We start from the raw sequence: 19,648 nt of genomic DNA on the forward strand, positions 1-19,648 counted from the left end.
AGTCAAAGATGATTCCTGGCATCAGCCTCGGGCTGCCATGTGCATGTACACACACACACCCATGCGCATGCAAAAACACGAATGCACACTTCACAAACGAATAAAGAAAAGAGGAACAGAAAGACATGAAATGGAAATACACAAATCGCAGCACCCAGTAATCACGTGAATGAACATATGTTTATTTACTTTGAAGCAGCCTCGTGCATCCAGGCTAACCTCCATCTTGCTACATAACTGAGAATGACCTTGAACTCTGATCCTCCCGTCTCTACCTTCCAAGTGCTGTGATTACAGGTGTGCCCCCTCCATGCCTGATTTTATGGGGCTCTTGGGCTCAAAGCCGGGGACTTCAGGCATACTAGACGGACCACATTCCCAGTGCCATCAATGTGAAATTACTAATCACTAAAAAATAAGGAACAACCAAATATCAAAATGAGATAGCATTTGATCCACCAATAGGCAAGCATCACGTTGGCAAAAACCAAGTGCTGGCACAATGATGAGGACACGGAGACGTATCTGCACAGATGTTCGGTGGGAGTGTGATGGGCACAGCCTTCCTTAGAGAGGGTAGCTTGGCAGGATGTAAATGTGCCGGCGCCATAGGACAGTGATGTAAATAATGCAGAGGCACCAAGAATGGAATGTGGTTGCTGTGGCTTACAGAGATGGTGGCATAAAGGAGAATGTCCCCAGACAAAAGCTGCCCAGCTCCCCAGTCCTCCAGGGACAATGATAGCCAGCCAAGGACACTTGCCAATGCTCCCACGCAGAAGGCGGATTCTGCCAGGGACAGGGAGCTCACAGCCTCCCATTCTTATATGACCTTTATTCTCTCGGGACTCCTCGAAGGGTGTCGACCCCTCCCTCATACAAGCTGTGCACCCATTACACAGCAACCCAATGCCTGCTTAGTTTCCCACCAAAAGGTTTAGAGAGACTCTTCCAAGTTTACCATTTTTCCCATAGAAATGTGCCCCCCCCCCATCCCCAGGACTGTTTTGCCTGCAGGATCAAGATGTAACACTGACCCCAGACATCCAACTTCCAGGATGGATCTTTAAGGAGAAAGTTGTGGGGCTGGTGAGATGGCCCAGAAAGAGAAGTCACTTGGCCCCAAGCCTGACAATGGGTCTGGGACCCACAGGATGGGAGAACTGACTCCAGCAAGCTATGTTCTGACCTCCACATGAGCACCTTGGCACATGTTCCCTCTCCCTCATTTAATAATTAAAAAAGAGAGAGAGAGAGAACAACTTGGGTAGGTGTGGTGCATGCATTTAATCCCAGCACTTGGGAGGCAGAGGCTGGTGGATCCTTGTGAGTTTGAGGCCAGCCTGGTCTATAGAGTGAGATCCAGGTCAGCCAAGGCTACACAGTAAGACCCTGTCTTGAAAAGTAAATAAATACATAGAAATAAAAAAGGAACAAGCAAGATAGCAAGAAGGTGGTGTTTACGTGTCATCAGATGGAGACTTGCAGAAACTCCCGGGAGCGTTTCTAGGTAGGATGGTTGGCTCAACTGTGGTTAGTGGACATCGAGCATCATCACCCAGATGAGCCCCACCACAGCCACTGGAACACATGCGTACATGTTGGCATTGAAACCTCTGCACATAAAATGCCACTGGAAGAGGCAGGGGTGGAGTGGGCAGAAGAGATGGGTGGCCAAGCAGGTGTCAGAGATAAGACATCATGTACACCTTTTAAAATTTGAAAGTGATGAGCATATTTATTCAAACTAAAGGTCAGAAAGTAAATGAAGAGACAGACAGACAGACAGACAGACAGAAAATCAAGAGGTGCCTGAATGTACGGCCATCCTAAAATATAGCAATTATTTTGAGGTTGGAAAATTGGTTAATTTTTCATGCAGTACACATCATGGATATTTTCAAACTATAAAACTATATACCTATCATTTAAAAGGCTTTGCTCAGCCGGGCGGTGGTGGCACACATCTTTACTCTCAGCACTCAGGAGGCAGAAGCAGGTGGATCTCAGTGAGTTCGAGGCCAGCCTGGTCGACAAAACAAGTTTCAGGACAGTCAGAACTGTTACACAGAGAAAAACCCCGTCTCAAAACAAAACAAAACAAAAACCAAAAAAAAAAAAAGTTTTTTATTGTTTTCTTTTTGAGACAGAATTAGTATATTATGTAACTCTGGCTGTCCTCAGACATGCTTTCATTTTTTTTTCAGAGTCTCATTCTGCCGTCCAGGCTGGCCTTGAACTTGTGGTGAGCCTCTAGCCTCAGCTTCCTGAGTGTTGGGATTACACTAGCATACCTATCTTTTTGCTTGTCTTTTATGTAGCCCAAGCTGGCTTCAAACCAGCGCTCCTCCTGCCTACACCTCTTGGGTGCCGAGATGAAAGGGTTGTGCCATGAGAACAGGCCTGTAAACATGCTTGTTTGTTTGTTTGTTTGTTTGTTTTTAATGGGGAATTGAACTAGGGAAATGGCTTTATGGGTCAAGCATTTTGCTGCACATATGTGAGGACTGGAATTCTCAGAACCCACATGAAACAAGACCTAGTAGCGTGTATCCATAACCCCAGTGTTCCCAAGGCAAAATGAGAGGTAGAGACAAGACACTCTCTGGAAGCCCCAGAGCCAGCTAGCCTGGCATATGCAGTGACTAGCAGTGAACAGACCCTGTCTCAAACCAAGCAGAAGGTGAAGATCATCATTTTGATCTCCACATGTACACCATGGCACGTGTGTCCACTCTCACATACATGAACATAGACAAACACACATAATTTTTATATATACACAACGACTTTATAAAAAGCATGGTTGGAGAGATGGCTCCATGGTTAAGAGCACAGGCTGCTCTTCCAGAGGACCTGGGCTTGATTCCCGGCATTCACATGACTGCATATCTGTAACTCCAGTTCCAGAGAATCTGATACCCTCTTCGGGCCTCCAAGGGCACCAGGCATGTTTGCGATGCACATACAAGTAGGCAGAACAACCATGTAGATAATTTTATCCCCCCACCCCACCCTGTGCACTGTGCTCTTTGACTGTGTTGAGCCCATCTGCCCCCCAGTTCCCAGCCTGGGACCCCATCCTAGGAGTTTTCATGTCTACTTTTATTCTTTTCCTCCAGCGTTCCTGATGGAGTCATCAAAAGCGTGCTGTGGCAAACCCTTGAAGCCCTTAACTTCTGCCACAAACATAACGTAAGTAGCGCCTTCCAGTGCTCGGGAGTCCTCCGTAACAACTCTTCAGACAGAGAGAAAAGAGCCAGAGGACTGAGATCACAGTGAGCTACACAAGGAAGGAAAAACCGTTCACCACTCACGGCCCTGCTCCCATTCCCATGAGAACCAAGCTACAGAGAGCTTGTGAATTCAAAGTTTGTGTGGGGGGACTTAGCTCAGTGGTAGAGCGCTTGCCTAGCAAGCCCAAGCAAGGCCCTGGGTTCGGTCCTCAGCTCCGGCAAAAAAAAAAAAAAAAAAAAATCAAAGTTTGCGCAGGCTTAATGTTTCCTTCCACCCCAGAATGAATGATTCTGAGAATTGTCTAAATTGGGTTAGAATAATTTTCCATCTTTTCTATAGCCTGACCCATCACGGTACTTGGTTGGGCTTTGTTCGTACTGTAGGGTTTGGGGTGTGTGTGTGTGTGTGTGTGTGTGTGTGTGTGTGTGTGTGTGTATACATACAGGAGTTCAAGCCAAAGCAAGACATTGTCTTTCCCCATTGTGTTTTGCTTTATTGCCTTGTGATCAAAAGGTTGCAAGTTTCATTAGGCTAGCCCATCAGCAACCTCTCAGGATCTGCCTATCTCCACCCCCAGTACTGGTATTACAGGTGCAGACAGCCGTGCCCTGCTTTTTGTTGGGAATCCAGACCCAAGTAGGTCCTGATGCCTGCAGAGCAAAACCCTCTAACCCACTGAGCTACCTCCCCAGCTCCAGTTTAGTTTCATTGTTGTTGTTTTTAGATAACAATGTTTGATGTGTAGTGTGACATGCTTCTTACTGTATCAACACCACGAGATGTCAAATGTCTGGTGATCCTGACCTTGGTGATGGTCATCCTGGTTGGTAGGCTCGGGAGTTACTAGTTTGATTGCCCCTCAACCGCCCCCTCCAGCCCCTATTTTCAGTTTGCCTGTGGATCTTTCTACCTGATGGTTTCCACATTATTGTCTGGATCCAGAATTCCTTAAGATGAAGAAATGGTCATTTTCCAAGGGTATTATTATTGCTTCTGCATTGTCCTTGGGATTGCGGCCAGGTCTGGTGGTACACACCTGTGAGTGCAGTTCCCAGAACGCCAAGGCAGGAGGCTCATGAATTGAAGGACAGCCTGGGTCATAGCATGAGATTCTACTTCAAAAATAACCTAGTACTAATAGTAGTTGGAACTGCATAGAAAGTAGATTACCCTCGTGGACTCTGGCTACTGTAAAATATAGGAAGACAAGTATGGGCTGGGAGTATGGCTCCTTGGTAGAGTACTTGACTAGCATGCCCGAGGCTCTGTGTTCAATCCCCATGCTCAAATAGTCTTTTAAGACTGGTAGAATGCATGGTTAGTATGTGCAAAGCTCTCCATAGTTGCAAAAAATAAGCAAATGAAAATAAGGCAAACCCATGATGATTTCCTTCATATGTCACTGTTCAGAGTGATGAATACATACATGTCTCAGCATCCTCCCTCAGTGAGCAATGTGGTCTCGGGTTATCGATGGCTCTTACTGATTGGGAATCTGTAATGCCTACAGTCATTTTTGCTCCCATTTTGGGCCAGTGGAAGCTTACTCCAACTGGCTCCTGGTGCTTTTGCTAGAATGAGAGATTTTTATAAAATATCTCTAGACCTTCTGAGTGGGTACTCAGAGTGCCAAGACACCAATTCAGTGTACCATATGGGCAGTTTTGATGCCAGCAAGATGTCTACCACGGTAGTCTAGGATCGCTGGAAAAGAAAATTCAAGATCAGGGAGCTGAACGTCTGTACTTAGGGAGGCTCTCTTTAGTTTTACAAAAGCCACTGAAGTTTCCATTAGAACAAAGCAAATACCTTCATTTCCTATGGCTGGAAAGGGAGACTGTTCACAAGCTACATAATCCTCGTCTTCAGGCTGACATTTGTGCCTTCCGATTTTTAGAAAAGACAGTGTTGGATGGAATCAATCTGTTGCTTTCCACCATACTCCAGGAGACAGAATGTTCACCTAAAGCTCATATAGATATAGGCAGTTTTTAATTTTCTTTATGTGTATGGGTGTTTTTTGCCTGTGTGTGTCTGTGCACCACAGGCATGCCTAGTGCCTGGAAAGGCCAGAAACAGGCCTTGGATCCCCTAGAACTGGAGTTACTGTGGTTGTGAGCCACCACATGAGTACTGGGAATTGACCTTGGGTCTTCTGGAAGAACAGCCAGCATTCCTAACCACTGAGCCATCTCTCCAGCCCTAAGATGGTTTTTGAAGATACAGTTTACCTCGAGTGTTTGTGCTTTTGACCTGTACACTAAGCCACTCTCTTGAGTGCAGATTACTAATGAAGTGTCTGAGGCTGAACCATCTTTTTGCCTCTTCCAGGCTTAGCATGGACCTTTTATATAAAAGGTGCTCAACAAATATCTATTTAATAACCAGATAGCTAGGTGAATATCCAGTCAGCCCTTTTACCTGAGTGTAACCAAACAATGATTAGAGCTTAACATAATTGACATTGCATCTCCATTTGGAAGAACATATCCTATACCCCAAGCTTTAAATATCGCAGACTTCTCGTGAACTATTAAAAACTGGATAATTTCCAAGTATGATAATCATTATGGATATGTTCACAATGGGGGTGGTGCATGCCACAGTGTGCATGTGGAGGCCAGAGAAGAACAGTTCTGCAATGCTGATTCTCCCCCTCCACCGTCACATAAGTTCCAAGGATGGAACTCAGGTTGCCAGGCATGTAGAGTAAGTTCCTTTACCTGCTGAGCATTCTCACTGGGAGGGTGGGTATAATTTCTAGACAAATTTAACTCCCCCAAGATGACACTCTCTTCCAAATATGCTCATTTTCTCATGCTCCTATGTTAGCATCTCAGTGTTGTTGAGTTGTTGTTGGTGGTGGTGGTGGTTTTGGTTTTGTTTTCTTTCAACCTCTCCGATCTGCATTATTCAACATGAACTGTGATTCATGAATAGCAACGATTCTTGTCAAAGGCACCTGGAGTCTCCCATTCTTTACACTTCTCCATCTCCTGTTACAGTTCAAATAGGCACAGCAGAAAGTGAACAAACTCACTGTATTATGTGTGTTCCTTTCTTCCAAAGATCCAGACAGGCACAGTTTCCATGTGTAACAATTATGGTTTTCATATCTTTGGTAATATACTGACATTTAGATAAAGTTTTTCTTTTATTTGACAAGATGCATACATGAAAATTGACAACTTACAATTTTCTAGGGAAATGAAGGCCATCTTTTTGTTTTTCAGTTGTAAGCAATGAAGCTTTTGTAAGCTACCCATCATCTAAACTAATAGGCACTGTTGACTCATTTTCATTTTTGATGGCTCGGATAATTAAGCAAATATCATCTTTCAGTGTATTCATCGGGACGTAAAACCCGAAAACATCCTAATAACCAAGCAAGGAATGATCAAGATTTGTGACTTTGGATTCGCACGAATTCTGAGTGAGTACATTTTGTCACCTGCTTCGTCTAGTCCAGATGACTAGACATCGGGGTCATATGTGTTCTTACTTAAGCTAATGGGTAGATGCTAAACATCTTGTTACTCAAAAGGGGCAAGGAGTCTCGTGTTAGCCTTTCAGTCAGTTGATAATTCGGCTTTTTTCCATTCAGCTGGAATTTATTGGATGGCATCTTTGCGCGCTTGGCCCCACAGGAGTGGGAAGGAAGCATAAGATGCATATCTGCTCTGCGGGCACTTATAACCCAAAGAAAACGAGATGAAAGAAAAAGACAAGATGGTTGGCTAAAGTGAAGGAGCAGATGGTCCCCTGGGGAGAGAGAGCAGCGTGGGCTTGAGTGATTGGAAAAGCTCCACGGAGCTGGTGAGGCTGTAAGAGTCAGCTGGAAATTAAAGAGCCACCAGGATTCAGAGAGAGTGCTAAGAGGAAGTAGACCATCCCTAGGCAGTGAGGGGCCAGAGGGATGGGGGAGAGAGGTAACTATTCCTCCCTAAGTATAGGACGTGGAAGCAGCAGGGACCTGTGTTAGCAACATGCACTTTACTGGGGGGAGGGAGGACAGTGAGGGGTACGAGCATCTTCTGCATCCCAAGGGTACCCAGAGGTGACAGAAGAAGGTTGAAGAAGTTGAAACAAATCTGGCCAAGTGTCCCTGAGGCCACTTGTGCTTGGTGGCACAAAACAATAGGATCTGGATGACAGCGCGTCCCTGCCGTGGCTGAAAAGAGAAACTGGCAAACCACCAGGCTCCTAAGCAATGAACTCTGTAATAAGTGTGTTCATCTCCTGCGACAGAAGATTTCCAGTTAGACGTGAGGATCACAGAACCGTCAGTGACACTAGGAAATGCTCAAAGACCGGAGACAAGGCTCCGTGTGAAGCACTTGTCCCACAAGTCTGGGGACTAGAATCCGAATGCCCAGAAGCCACGTAAAAGCTGGATGCACAGCTCGCATTTCTAACCCTAGTGTTCTGGGGATGAGATGAGAGACTAAGATAGGAAAAGCCCCAGAAACTCACAGGCACATAGCCTCGAGGAAAACCAGAAGCTGCCTCAAACAAGGAAGGTGAGGGCCAATCCCTGAGGTTGGCCTTTGACCTGCACACTTGTGCACGCACGTACACAGTCCTCAAATACTCATACACGCATGCTAGGTTTAAAAAGAAAGAAAATGGCGCACGCCTCTAATCCCAGCACTCGGGAGGCAGAGCCAGGCAGATCTCTGTGAGTTTGAGGCCAGCATGGGCTACAGAGTGAGTTTCAGGGCTACATAAAGTAACCCTGTCTTGAAAAACCAAAAAAGAAAAAAGAAAATGTTCAAGACACCATAAGCAAAAAAGCTGAACTTATGCAGGCAATGTGAGTACAATTGCACAGGAAATGAATGTATAGGACCTGGGCTCAAATGGTAGAGTACTGGCTTAGCATTCTGGAAGCCCTGCATACACTGGACATGGAGGAACATAGTTGTGATCCCAGCACTTTAGAAGGTAGAAATGACCTTAAAGGTCATCCTTGACTACGTCGGGAGTTTGAGCCAGCCTGGGCTACACAAGACCTTGTCTCAAAAAAAAAAAAAAAAGTTCTTATAATTTTCTGAAAGAGCCATGGGTAGTCGAGGTTGCTTTCTGTTCTTGCTCCAGGGACTACTGAGTGATGAGCAGCAGCCTCTGGACTGTGAGCTGTCTTTTGTGGGGGTCACACCGCTGTTTGTCACTTACTAAGGAGAGTCGCCACTCCAGTGTAATGACACATACCTGTAAGTCGTCCAGGGTTTGGCAAATGAAGGAGGATGATCCAGACTTCAAGGCCAGCATTAGCTACATAATTAATTCTTGTCTCAAGCCGAGAAACAGCGCATGCCTTCAATCCTGAGTTTAGGAGGCTGAGGCAGGCAGATCTCTCTGAGTTTGAGGTCAGCCAGGGCTAGACAATAAGACCCTGTCTCAACCAAACAAAGCAGACAACGCCTGGCATGGTGGCTCACCCCTTTAATCCCGGCAATTGGGAGACAGAGACAGGGGGATCTCTATTAGTTCGAGGCCACCCTGGTGTACTTCGAGAGTTCTAGGACAGATGGGGCTACAAAAAGAGGCCCTTTCTCAAAATGAAAACAAAACAACGAAAACATTTATTTATTTATTTTGTGTGTGTGTATGTGTGTGTGTGTGTGTGTGTGTGTGTGTGTGTGTACCCCACAGAGCATGTGTGGAGGCCAGAGAACAACTTGCCAGAGTGGGTTCTCTCCCTACCATGTAGTTCTCAAGGATCAAATTCAGGTGGGCAAGGCTGGCAGCAAACACCTTTAACCATTGAGCCATCTCACTGCCCCCAGACCTGTTTTTTAAAGACAGAGAAGTACCCATTCCTCCATCTCTGCAAGCCATTATTTGACCAGTTCTTCTTTGTCTGTGGTACATTTGGGGACTTGGTCCAAGAACTCACATGTGACTCTTGTCACCAAAAGGTCCATGGGAATTGTTTTATCAACTCCCCTCCAGCCTCAGAAGGAGAATTGAGATTCCCGAGACCTTCTGGCTCATGTAGCATCATAGGATTGATTGGATTCCACTCACCTGACATAGGCACTCCCCTGACAGGGTAGCAGGACATGTCTGACCGAATGGTTTCACCCAGATGTCCATCATCTGTCTGTCATACAGGAATGACTCACGGGGCAAAGAGTCAAACCAGGTTGTCACAATAGTCCTGAGAAACAGTCATGGGCAGGGAAAGTCGGTGTGTGCAGTCACTCGGGACTTCAGTGGTCTCTATGGCTGCCACAGTGAACAGCCACAACCCATGAGGCTTCAAGCAATAGAATGTGGTCTCTCCTGGTCCTGGAAGCTCCAGGGGAGGCTCCTTCCTACACCCCAGGCTGTTCTGTTCCTCATCTGGAAGCCACTTCCTTCAGCATCTGCTCTAACTCACATGACTGTCTGTCTGTCTCTGTGTCCCTGTAAGGCCACCTTGTAATGATGCCAGTCCTTGGACTGGAGTTATGGTTCAGATGGTTAAATGTTTGCTGTACAATCCTGAGGACCTGAGTTCAATCCCCAGAATCCACGTTAAATGTGTGTGTGTGTGTGTGTGTGTGTGTGTGTGTGTGTGTGTGTGTGTGTGTTTTAATGTGTTATATTGTGTGCTTGTTTATAATCTTGGCACCGGGGAGGCAAAGGCAAGCAGATCCCCAGGCTCTGCTGGCCGGCCAGCCTACACACAGATTAGGAAATTCCAGGTAAAAGTGAGCGACTGTCTCAAGTCAAGGAAGGGTTAGGGATGTGGCTGGGATGCGCAAGTGCCTACCTAGCACACAGAAACAGGTATGTGGCTCACCTGTCATCTCTATACTTGAAGGCAGGGGCATTAGGAGTTCAAAGACAACATGGGATACATGAGACACTGTCTTTTTTCAAAAGGTGCTGGGGGTGGGGAACTAGGGCCTGAGGAATGATACCTAAGAGGAATCTTTGGCTACATACATGCACGAATACATCTCTCTCTCTCTCTCTCTCTCTCTCTCTCTCTCTCTCTCTCTCTCTCTCCCCCACACACACACACACACACACACACACATACATACACACACACACACACACACACACACACACACACACACATCAGTCCCTGAATTCAGGGCCTGCCTCAGTATAACTCAGCAATGCCTGAAAAGACCCGATTTCCACACAAGGTTAAATTCACAGATATCAGAAACTAGGAATTCAAGCCTATGTTTTTTTGGAGGACACTGTTTAGCCAAAACCAAGCATGGTGTTCATGAAAAATAGAAGCAAGTGAGATCTGGTTTAGACTCAGGTTACAGGACAGGAATTCTCACACCTGTCCGGGACGATTCTCCCATGTTCTCCAGCTAGGGCACACTCAGTGTTCACTGACGCCCTGGCTCAGTGAGTGTCTTCTTGCGGGGCCGAGAGTCACAGAAGCCCTCAGAATGAGCTGCTGTACCAGCTGCTCCGGGGAGTGTGGGTCAGAGGCATTCAGGCCAGGGTAGATGACATCATCTGATCTGCCTGATGCTCTCGCAGTTCCAGGAGACGCCTACACAGACTACGTTGCCACCAGGTGGTACCGAGCCCCTGAACTGCTGGTGGGAGACACGAAGTACGGTTCCTCCGTGGACATGTGGGCCGTCGGCTGTGTTTTTGCAGAGCTTCTGACGGGTCAGCCACTGTGGCCAGGAAAATCAGATGTGGACCAGCTCTATTTGATCATCAGGACACTGGGTATGAACTGCATTCTGTGGTCCACGTGTGCCTTACAGCACCCATACGGTAGTAGATAATGTCATGAAAGCAGGAAGCACATTGCTTCTCAAAGGCTCTGCAGGAAAGGTCTCTGGTCTCTCGGCTGTAGCCGAAGCCCAATCCTGTCTGAACACACAGTGCCAGCCTTGAGTCTGCAGAGGGCTTGCCAAGAAAATCCAGTAAGTCTCATATGATTTCCTGATCAGGGCAGCCAACAGTTAAAGTGATATTAACGGAATTCATTTGTACAGTACCTTAAAAGTTATGAATCCTCAGTTTTAAGAAAAAAACTTGTGGTCTGGACAGACAGCTCAGGGGTTAAGAGCCTGTACTGCTCTTGCAGAGGACCCAAGTTTGGTTCCCAGAACCTGTATCAGGTGGCTCATAACTGCCTGTAACTCCAGCTCCAGGGGATTCAACACCTCTGGCCCTGAATTCATGTGCAGAACACCTACCGTCACCCCTTACTCCCCAGACATACATAGAAGGAAAATAAAGCAACTCCTTTTCTCCAAATTAATCTTTCATTGTTTTCTTAATATGTTTTTAATTGAAATAGGATTACATCACATTTCCCCCTCCCTTTTCTCCCTCCAACCCTTCCCATGCTCCCCCATGCTCAAGGTGCCAGCCTCATTTTCTTTGATCATTATTGTTATATACATACATACACATATACACATGTCAACATATGTACATTTATATATGTGTACATATATATAAAACCTGCTGAGTCCATTTTTATTATCTGTGTGTATATGGCTTTGTGGGGGACCAGCCTGCCACCGGTAAGGGAGCTCATCCCTGGAAGAGGCTAATTTCCCTTCCCTCAGGAGTTGTTAGCTGCGTAGATCTTCGTTCAGAGTGGGGACCCCGTGAAAATCCCCCCCTCCACATTGGCATGTCTGTTGATGTTGGTATTGTTTGTTCCAGTCTTGCCATGTCTAGGAGGAACTCTTTCTCTACAGACTTCCTGTTCCTCTGGCTCTTACAGCCTTTCCACCCCTTCTCCTTGATGTTGCCTGAACCACAGATGTAGGAGCTGCAGTGTAGATGTTTCCATGGTAGCTGGCTCCCTGCGGCCTGTGGGTCTCTGCGTTGTGTCCAGCTGCGGTTTTCTGTGATGGTCTCTGCTATAAAGAGAGGCCTTTCGGGTGAGGGGTTGTGCCTGCACTTACCTGTGGGTGTAAGTATAAGATTTGGATGCAGTAAGGACTTATTGCTGGTCTAGACAAGTGGCTGTAATGTGTTCTTTTCCAAAGCCCATGACCTCACCAGGCCAGGGAAGCTGGATAGGTTTCCAGTGCCGGGCATGACTTTTCTCCCTCTGAATGGGCCTCACGTCCAGTTAGACAGCTGTTGGTTGCCAGTGACATGTGGGTACCGCTATTGCATCTTTATGCATATCTTGCACGCTGGTAACTGTCCTGGTTAGAGGTGTTGTGGCTGGTCAGGACTATTTAATTGCTTCTCTCCCTTGGCAGCTTGTATAGTACTTTACATGAGTGAAGTATAAATAATAAAGTAAAATAAAAAAAAACCTGTTAAGGAATTTATATCTGGGAGTCAGGGTTGTTTTAGAGTTTTAGTTTTGTTTTATTTAGTTTTATTGGATTTTTTTTTTTCTGAGACAGAGTTTCTCTGTGTAGCCCCTGGTTGTCCTGGAACTTACACTATAGACCAGACTCGCCTCAAACTCACAGAGATCCACCTATCTCTGCCACCCAAGTGCTGGGTTAACATTTGTTTTATTTTGGCCAGGTGTGGTGACACATGCCTTTAATCCCAGCACTCAGGAGGCAGAGGCAGGCGGATCTCTGTGAGTTCGAGGCCAGCCTAGTGAGTGCCAGGACAGCCAAGGCTATGTGGAGAGACCCTATCTTAAAAAAAACAAAAATCAACAACAAAAGGGTTGCTTTATTTGTGTGTGTGTGTGTGTGTGTGTGTGTGTGTGTGTGTGTGTGTGTGTGTGATGCTGGAAATGGATCATGGAACCCGGGGCCTCTCAGGTATGCTAAGCAAGCCCTCTTCCACTGAGCCAACCAGCCCACCTGAAAGCTTGTCTCGTGAGCTTTGTGTTATTCTCAACAGAAGTTTCAGTCTTCCGTGGTTGGAAGGGGATCTGACCCAGTGTAGACTACAGAGCCATTCCAGGAGCCTGGATGCCAAGCCATTAATCAATCCCTCATTCCGCAAGATGAATACACCGACTCTTTCCCAGAACTGCTCTGGCGTTTGCTGGCCAGCTGTTTGCTTCCCTCTCCTCATTCTCCTGGGGGGACACGGAAGTGTGGGGCAGAGCATCACTGCGGGTCACCCCTTCTATGTGTGTGTCTGTTTGCTCGGCTCCCCAACTCTTTAGACAGACCTGCTTTGACTCCTGTTCGTATGACCAGCTAACGAACCTCTCAGCCCCATTACCCTCACTGATGCGGTGGAAATGAAAAGCGGCAGTTCTCAGGCTGGGCATGCAGCTCAGTGGCAGAGTGTGCTTGTCAAGCATGCGTCCATCCCTAGGTTTGAACTGCAGCCCTGCATGGATCAGGCATGGTGGCCCACGCTTGCAATCCCAGAATTTGGGAAGCAGAGGCAGGAATGTCAAGAGTTCAAGGTCATGCCTGGCTACGTAGTTTGAGGCTAGCGTGGAACAGACAAGCTCCTATCTCAAAGGAAGAAAAAAGAGAAGGGAGGGAGGGAGTAGAGAGGGAGGGAAGAAAGGGAAGGGAGTGGGGGAGGGGAGAAGTTATCAATTCTGTCCAGCGATTGTTAGGAAAGGAGATGACAAACCCTGCAGCACTCTCTCACTTAGTCTTCCAGGGAGGTGCTTGACAAGGAGGAGAGGGTAGGTAGTGTGGAGAGTGGTCCTCATCAGAGCACAGGGGCCTTTGCACAGGCTCACACTGCCCGTGTCTGCAGGGAACACTCAGGCACAGTGTTCCCTTAACACCTCCATCCTAGGAGATTTTTATGCTATGCTTTATGATTTTCTAGCCCAAGTTATCGTGAGCTGTGTGGTTTGTGTTTTACAGGAAAGCTCATCCCAAGACATCAGTCTATCTTCAAAAGTAACCAGTTTTTCCGTGGCATCAGCATACCTGAACCAGAAGACATGGTAAAGGGCTCTGGGCTGGATTGTTTGTTGCTTGTGTTGTTTCTGTAAGCAGATGTTTGTTTCATATGTGTGCTTTTGGGCTGCTGTTTTCTACATGAAACACTGATGCAAAATCGAAGTAAGTCCGTTTAAAATGCATAAGCCACGCACAGTGGGGCACAATGAAATTCCTAACTATTGGAGATGCTTGATCATTTGAGCTCAAGGCCAGCCAGCCTGGGCAGTTTTGAGGCCCTGACTCAAAAACTATTTATAAATAATCCAGGCATCGTAGCATGGTTATAATCCCAACACTCAGGTCTATTAACACAAGTTTGATGCCATATGTCAAATTCTGGAACAAGGCAGCCAGAGCTATATAGTAAATCTCTTTCTCTCTCTTTCTCTTACACACACACACACACACACACACACACACACACACACACACAAGGGATGCTCAGAGGCTAAGAGCACTTGCTATATAAACAATGAGGACCCAGCACCCATGTTAAAAGGGGGTGTGTTGTGCACACCCACAATGCCAGCAGCAGTGGGAACAGGGGACACTGGGACACTGGGGCTTGCTGACTGCCGGCCTGACTTAAAAACAGCTCCAGGTTCAGTGATAGACCCTAACTCAAGGAAGTAGGGCATACGATAGAGAAGGATACTGAGTGCCATCCTCTGGTCTCCTCACGCACTTATGTGGTTTCGCACGTAGGCACACATGTGTACCTACCCCCCCACCACACATACATACAAAAATAGTAATTAATAAAGATGATGAAGGAAAGTAACAGTTTGCCTGACCTAACTCGTCCACAGTTCATGGACATTTAAATTTAAATCATGCTCAGTATCACACAACACCTTGATGTTTTTGGTCAAACACTGAAGTTGAAGTTAACTTCCCCGGAAATAATTACTTCCTCACAAATAAATAGTACTTCAAAGAATGTTTTTATTTTGAAGATATGTTCTCTCTCAAGTATTTTCCATCTTATAGGACAAAGCTGAGAGCAATAGAAATAAATAAAAAAATAAAAACATTCTCCAAGTCAAACTCAGTGTACCTACAATCCTAGTACCTGGGAGGCAGTAGCTGCAAGATTATGAGTTCAAGTCCAGTCTGAAACATAGAGGAGACTCTGGGCTACCCACTGCCCTCCATAAAAATAAATAAATAAAAAATAAACACCTTTGTTTCAGAATTTGCGTTTCCTCGTGGGAGTTCATTCTACAAAATCTTCTGTACCCTTGCAGTTCCTGATCCATGGACATGCCTGCTCCTAGTCTAGCCTGGTCTAGCTCCCTCTATCAGGTCACCTAAGCTCAGGGTCTGACCCCGCAAACACCGTGTTGATCTTGATGTTGTGAGCCAAGCCCGTAATCTGGGCACACAAGAGGCAGAGAGATGCCACAAGTTGAAGGTCAGCCTGGTCTACAGAGTGAGTTCCGGGCCACCCAGGAAGACAGAGAGAGATTCTGTCTCAGGCCAATACCAACACAAACCATCTCCATACTGTCTGCCCATTCATCATCCAGTGGAGGGAAAGAGAGGCATGACCACATACCACCGTGTCGTAGCCAGGGACGCTCAAACATGGGAAGCCCGAGAAGCCGGATGGTGCCATGTGCCGTGTGATTCAAGTCTACGGTGCCATGTGATGCCTCCATTTACCAAAGATTTCCTTTTTTTTTTTTTTTTTTTTTTTTTTTGCTATACATAGTTTGCAGAATTTTTCACAGATACAATACGAGGTTAAAGGTTGACTTACAAAGATAAAGTTAAAAAAGAGGGCTGGGGGTTAGGGATTTAGCTCAGTGGTAGAGCGCTTGCCTAGCAAGCACAAGGCCCTGGGTTCGATCCTCAGCTCTGAAAAAAAAAAAAAAAAGAAAGAAAGAAAAGAAAAGAAAAATAAAAAAAAGAGGGGCTGGACAGACGGCTCAGCAGTGAAGGTGTGTGTCTCACTTGAGTGTGAGGGAGAGTTTGGCGGCCCCCAGGTCCATATAATGGCTGGCTAGTTGTGGTGGCCTGCCAATAGTTCTCAACCTTCCTGATTCCTAAGCCAGCGGGCTAGAGAGACCAGCCATATTGATAAGCTCCGGGTTTGAGAGACTCTGCCTCAGCGAAAAGGTGGAGGACAGTAGGGGACGATTCTTAACCTCAACCTTTGCCTCCATGGACACACACACACACATTCACCCCACACACGCACACACACACACACACACACACACACACACACACACACACACACACATGAAAAATGGAAAAAGAAAAAGTCACACAAGAATTACACGTGTCTACTGTAAAGAGTTAGCTAGAGCAAACTCACCCCTCTGCTGTCTGGTTTGAAAAGCAGAATGCTGCTATTAACTTTGCAATTTCTCCACTTCTCTCTCCTCCCTGCCGTTCTGAGAAGCTTCACCTCCTGTTGATTGCTGTAGTGTTTCTCAGTATGTAAGTTTCTCAGTGTGTTCTCAAGAATGCTCAGAGCACCCTCGTTAACATGCCAGGCCCCGACAGCCAACTACTGTGGCAGGATCTCTGGTGGGACGTGTTTCATATTTGAAGCGTCCTTGTTCCCTTCCCGAGCAGGATTACTAGCACCAAGAGCAATCCAAATCCACTGCAAAATTCAGAAAGCGCCGGGCGGTGGCGGCGCACGCCTGTAATCCCAGCACTCGGGAGGCAGAGCCAGGCGGATCTCTGTGAGTTCGAGGCCAGCCTGGTCTACAGAGTGAGTTCCAGGAAAGGTGCAAAGCTACACAGAGAAACCCTGTCTTGAAAAACCACAAATAAATAAATAAATAAATAAATAAATAAATAAGAAAGCAACTTTAGTTTTAGATCTCAGAACCTTCATACTGCACTACAAAATTATGTAAAAGCCTGTTTAAAAAAAACTTCAAAAGGGTCATCAAACATATTAAGGACGTTTCTCCCAAGTGTTTTGTTAGACACACTGTGGGCAGGGAGATGAATGTGTGCCTAGCATGCACGGGGCTGTAAATTTAGCTCCCTGAGACTATGAAATACATACACACATACATGTACATATTCATTACTTTGTGGTTATGTAACACTGAATCTCTTTGTTTTCCAGGAAACTCTTGAAGAAAAATTCTCGAATGTTCAGCCTGTGGCTTTAAATTTCATGAAGGTATGTGGGAATTAACTATAATTACTGAATCTGGCCATTCAGCACAGAGGTGGGGGAGGCTGTGCAGAACACATCACCCAAGGGATGTAAGGAACAGTCATTTTAAATGGTAGGAGGAGGAGGAGGAGGGTGATAAAGGCATGGGCATAGGCCTGATGACCTGAGTTTAATGCCTGGAACCCACATAAAGATGGAGAACACTAACCTCACACAGTTAGCCTCTGACCCCAACCCCACCCTGACATGGGTGCCCACATATACACACACATACCCTCTCACAAACATCTTTTAAATTATTTTTTTTAGAACGAAACAAACCCCACCTTGGACTCTGCAGTTTGTTTCTCAAATCCCAACTTCAGACCTTTGACCAGGTTTGAAGCTGGCTGAGAGGAGTCCTTCTAAGAATTTGTCCCTTTTTAATAGAAACTGTTATTTGGGGAGATGAGGACTCAGGAGCCCTGTCTCCATCAAATCAGTATCAATGCTCAAAAGATTAACCAAGTGCCCAGCAGTGGCGATGTACACCTTTAATCCCAGCACCCGGGAAGCAGAGACAGGCAGGCAGATCTGTGAATCCGAGGCCAGCCTGGTCTACAGAGTGAGATCCAGGACAGCCAGGGCTCCACAGAGAGACCCTGTCTTGGAAAAAAAATTACTCAAGCAAGACATTGTTCTTGGTCTGAAGCTCCAGAGCATCTCAGGATGGCAGCCTGGCCTTAGATTCTGAAAATGCTCTTTGAATAAACAGTTCATTTAGGGGACTCCATTTCCATAGATTGGAAACCCCATATAAGAACGTGAGTGATTTCAGGATGAGAGTGTGATGAATTTGAAAGTGTGATGGTTAGGTATGATTGCCAACATGATACAGCCTAGAATCACCCAGGGAAGGGGACTCAGAGAGGGATTTTCTAGAGTAGGTTGGCCTATGGGCACGTCTGTGGTGGGGGATTATCTTGATTAAATTAGCTGAGGTGGGAAAACCTGCCCACCGTGGGTGGAACCATCCCCTGGGCAGGGGAAACTGGGTTGGGTAAGAGTGGAGAAAGTGAGCTGGGCACTAGCAGAGAGCATTAATTCACCGCTTCCTGCTCTTGTGGATGTAATATGACTAGTGATTCCACGTTCCTTGATTTTCTTTTTTTTATTTCTTTGATAGCACCAAAACCAATATCTAACATATAAAAGATACTTATTACCTATCATTGAAATAAACTAAATAGATGAATGTTATTTATTAATAAACCCACATGGTAATTTTCAATTCACCAGAGGTTGATGTGATGGTTGAAACATTTTGTGTTTGCTTAGTCTTTCCATCTTTGATCTGATCTTTACCGTGTGTGTGTGTGTGTGTGTGTGTGTGTGTGTGTGTGTGTACATGCCACAACACATATGTGGTGGGTCACAGGAAAACTTGTGGAAGTTGATTCTTTCTCCCACTGTGTGGGTTCCTGAGATAGACCCCTGTCAGTCTTGGAAGCAAGCACCTTTACCCTCTGAGCCATCTCACTCCCCCCCAACATAAGACAAGCTAAGGTATCGTGTAGCCCAGGCTAGCCCCAAACCTCCCCCTCCCTCTTCGGCAGGTGAGGGTAGGACCTGGAACTTGAATTTCTAACGTGTTCCTGGTGACGCTGACGCCTCCAGACTGGACAAACTGGCTTCCACTCATGGTGAAAAGATATCATAGAGGAGAGACAGCCCCTGATGCGTGGGGGGGGGGGCTCCCCGTCTTCTCTTAGAAGTCCCAGGGGGAGATCCGGGAGGGGGCTCCATGGAGAAGCATTTACTGTGCAAATGTGAGGACCCGAGTTTGGGTCCCCTGAACATAATGCCAGCGTTCATGGCGGCCCGCCTGTGAGCCTAGCTCCCAAAAGGTAGAGAAGGGGCATTCTGTAGCCATGTAGGTAGCTAGAGTAGCTGTACTGGCCAGCTTAACGGATAAGGTGGAGAATGATTAAGAGCGACTCCCACCATCAACCTCAGGCCTCCACAGGCATACATGAGCAGGCTTATCTGCACATACTTGTATGCCCCTACACATGCACAAGCACACACATATACGCACATGCACATATACACACACACGCATGCATGCATACACATGTACAAGCACATACATACACACATGCACACATGCAGGCATGCATACACATGCAGTCATATACACATGCACACATGCATATACACATGCAGAACCATGCATGAACACATAGACACACATGCATGCATGCACACACAAAAGTCTGAGTGCCAAGAGCGTGTCTAGCTGTGAAGGAGTTCCAAGGACTCAGCCAGGTATGGTGGAACATGCCTGTGGCACTTGGAAAGTGGAGACAGGATGATTGGGAGTTTAACATCACCTTTGGTTATATTGCAAGTTCAAGGACAATTTGAGCTACATGATATATTCTCTCTCATCAAA

The 19,648-nt window shown here is 46.3% G+C and overlaps 1 protein-coding gene across 2 annotated transcripts in view; it reads left to right on the top strand.

Moving 5' to 3' along the window:
* Window positions 1–19,648, top strand: part of Cdkl4 (cyclin dependent kinase like 4) — a 44,922-nt gene that overhangs the window by 20,082 nt on the left and 5,192 nt on the right. For both annotated transcript variants that reach the window (XM_036170925.1, XM_036170926.1), the window contains exons 5-9: window positions 3,123–3,195; window positions 6,580–6,670; window positions 10,738–10,935; window positions 13,986–14,068; window positions 17,161–17,217. In XM_036170925.1, coding sequence (XP_036026818.1) covers window positions 3,123–3,195; window positions 6,580–6,670; window positions 10,738–10,935; window positions 13,986–14,068; window positions 17,161–17,217 — 502 coding nt within the window. The remainder of the gene's footprint in view (window positions 1–3,122; window positions 3,196–6,579; window positions 6,671–10,737; window positions 10,936–13,985; window positions 14,069–17,160; window positions 17,218–19,648) is intronic.

Source organism: Onychomys torridus, chromosome 21, assembly GCF_903995425.1.
Source record: "Onychomys torridus chromosome 21, mOncTor1.1, whole genome shotgun sequence".
Classification (NCBI taxonomy): domain Eukaryota; kingdom Metazoa; phylum Chordata; class Mammalia; order Rodentia; family Cricetidae; genus Onychomys; species Onychomys torridus.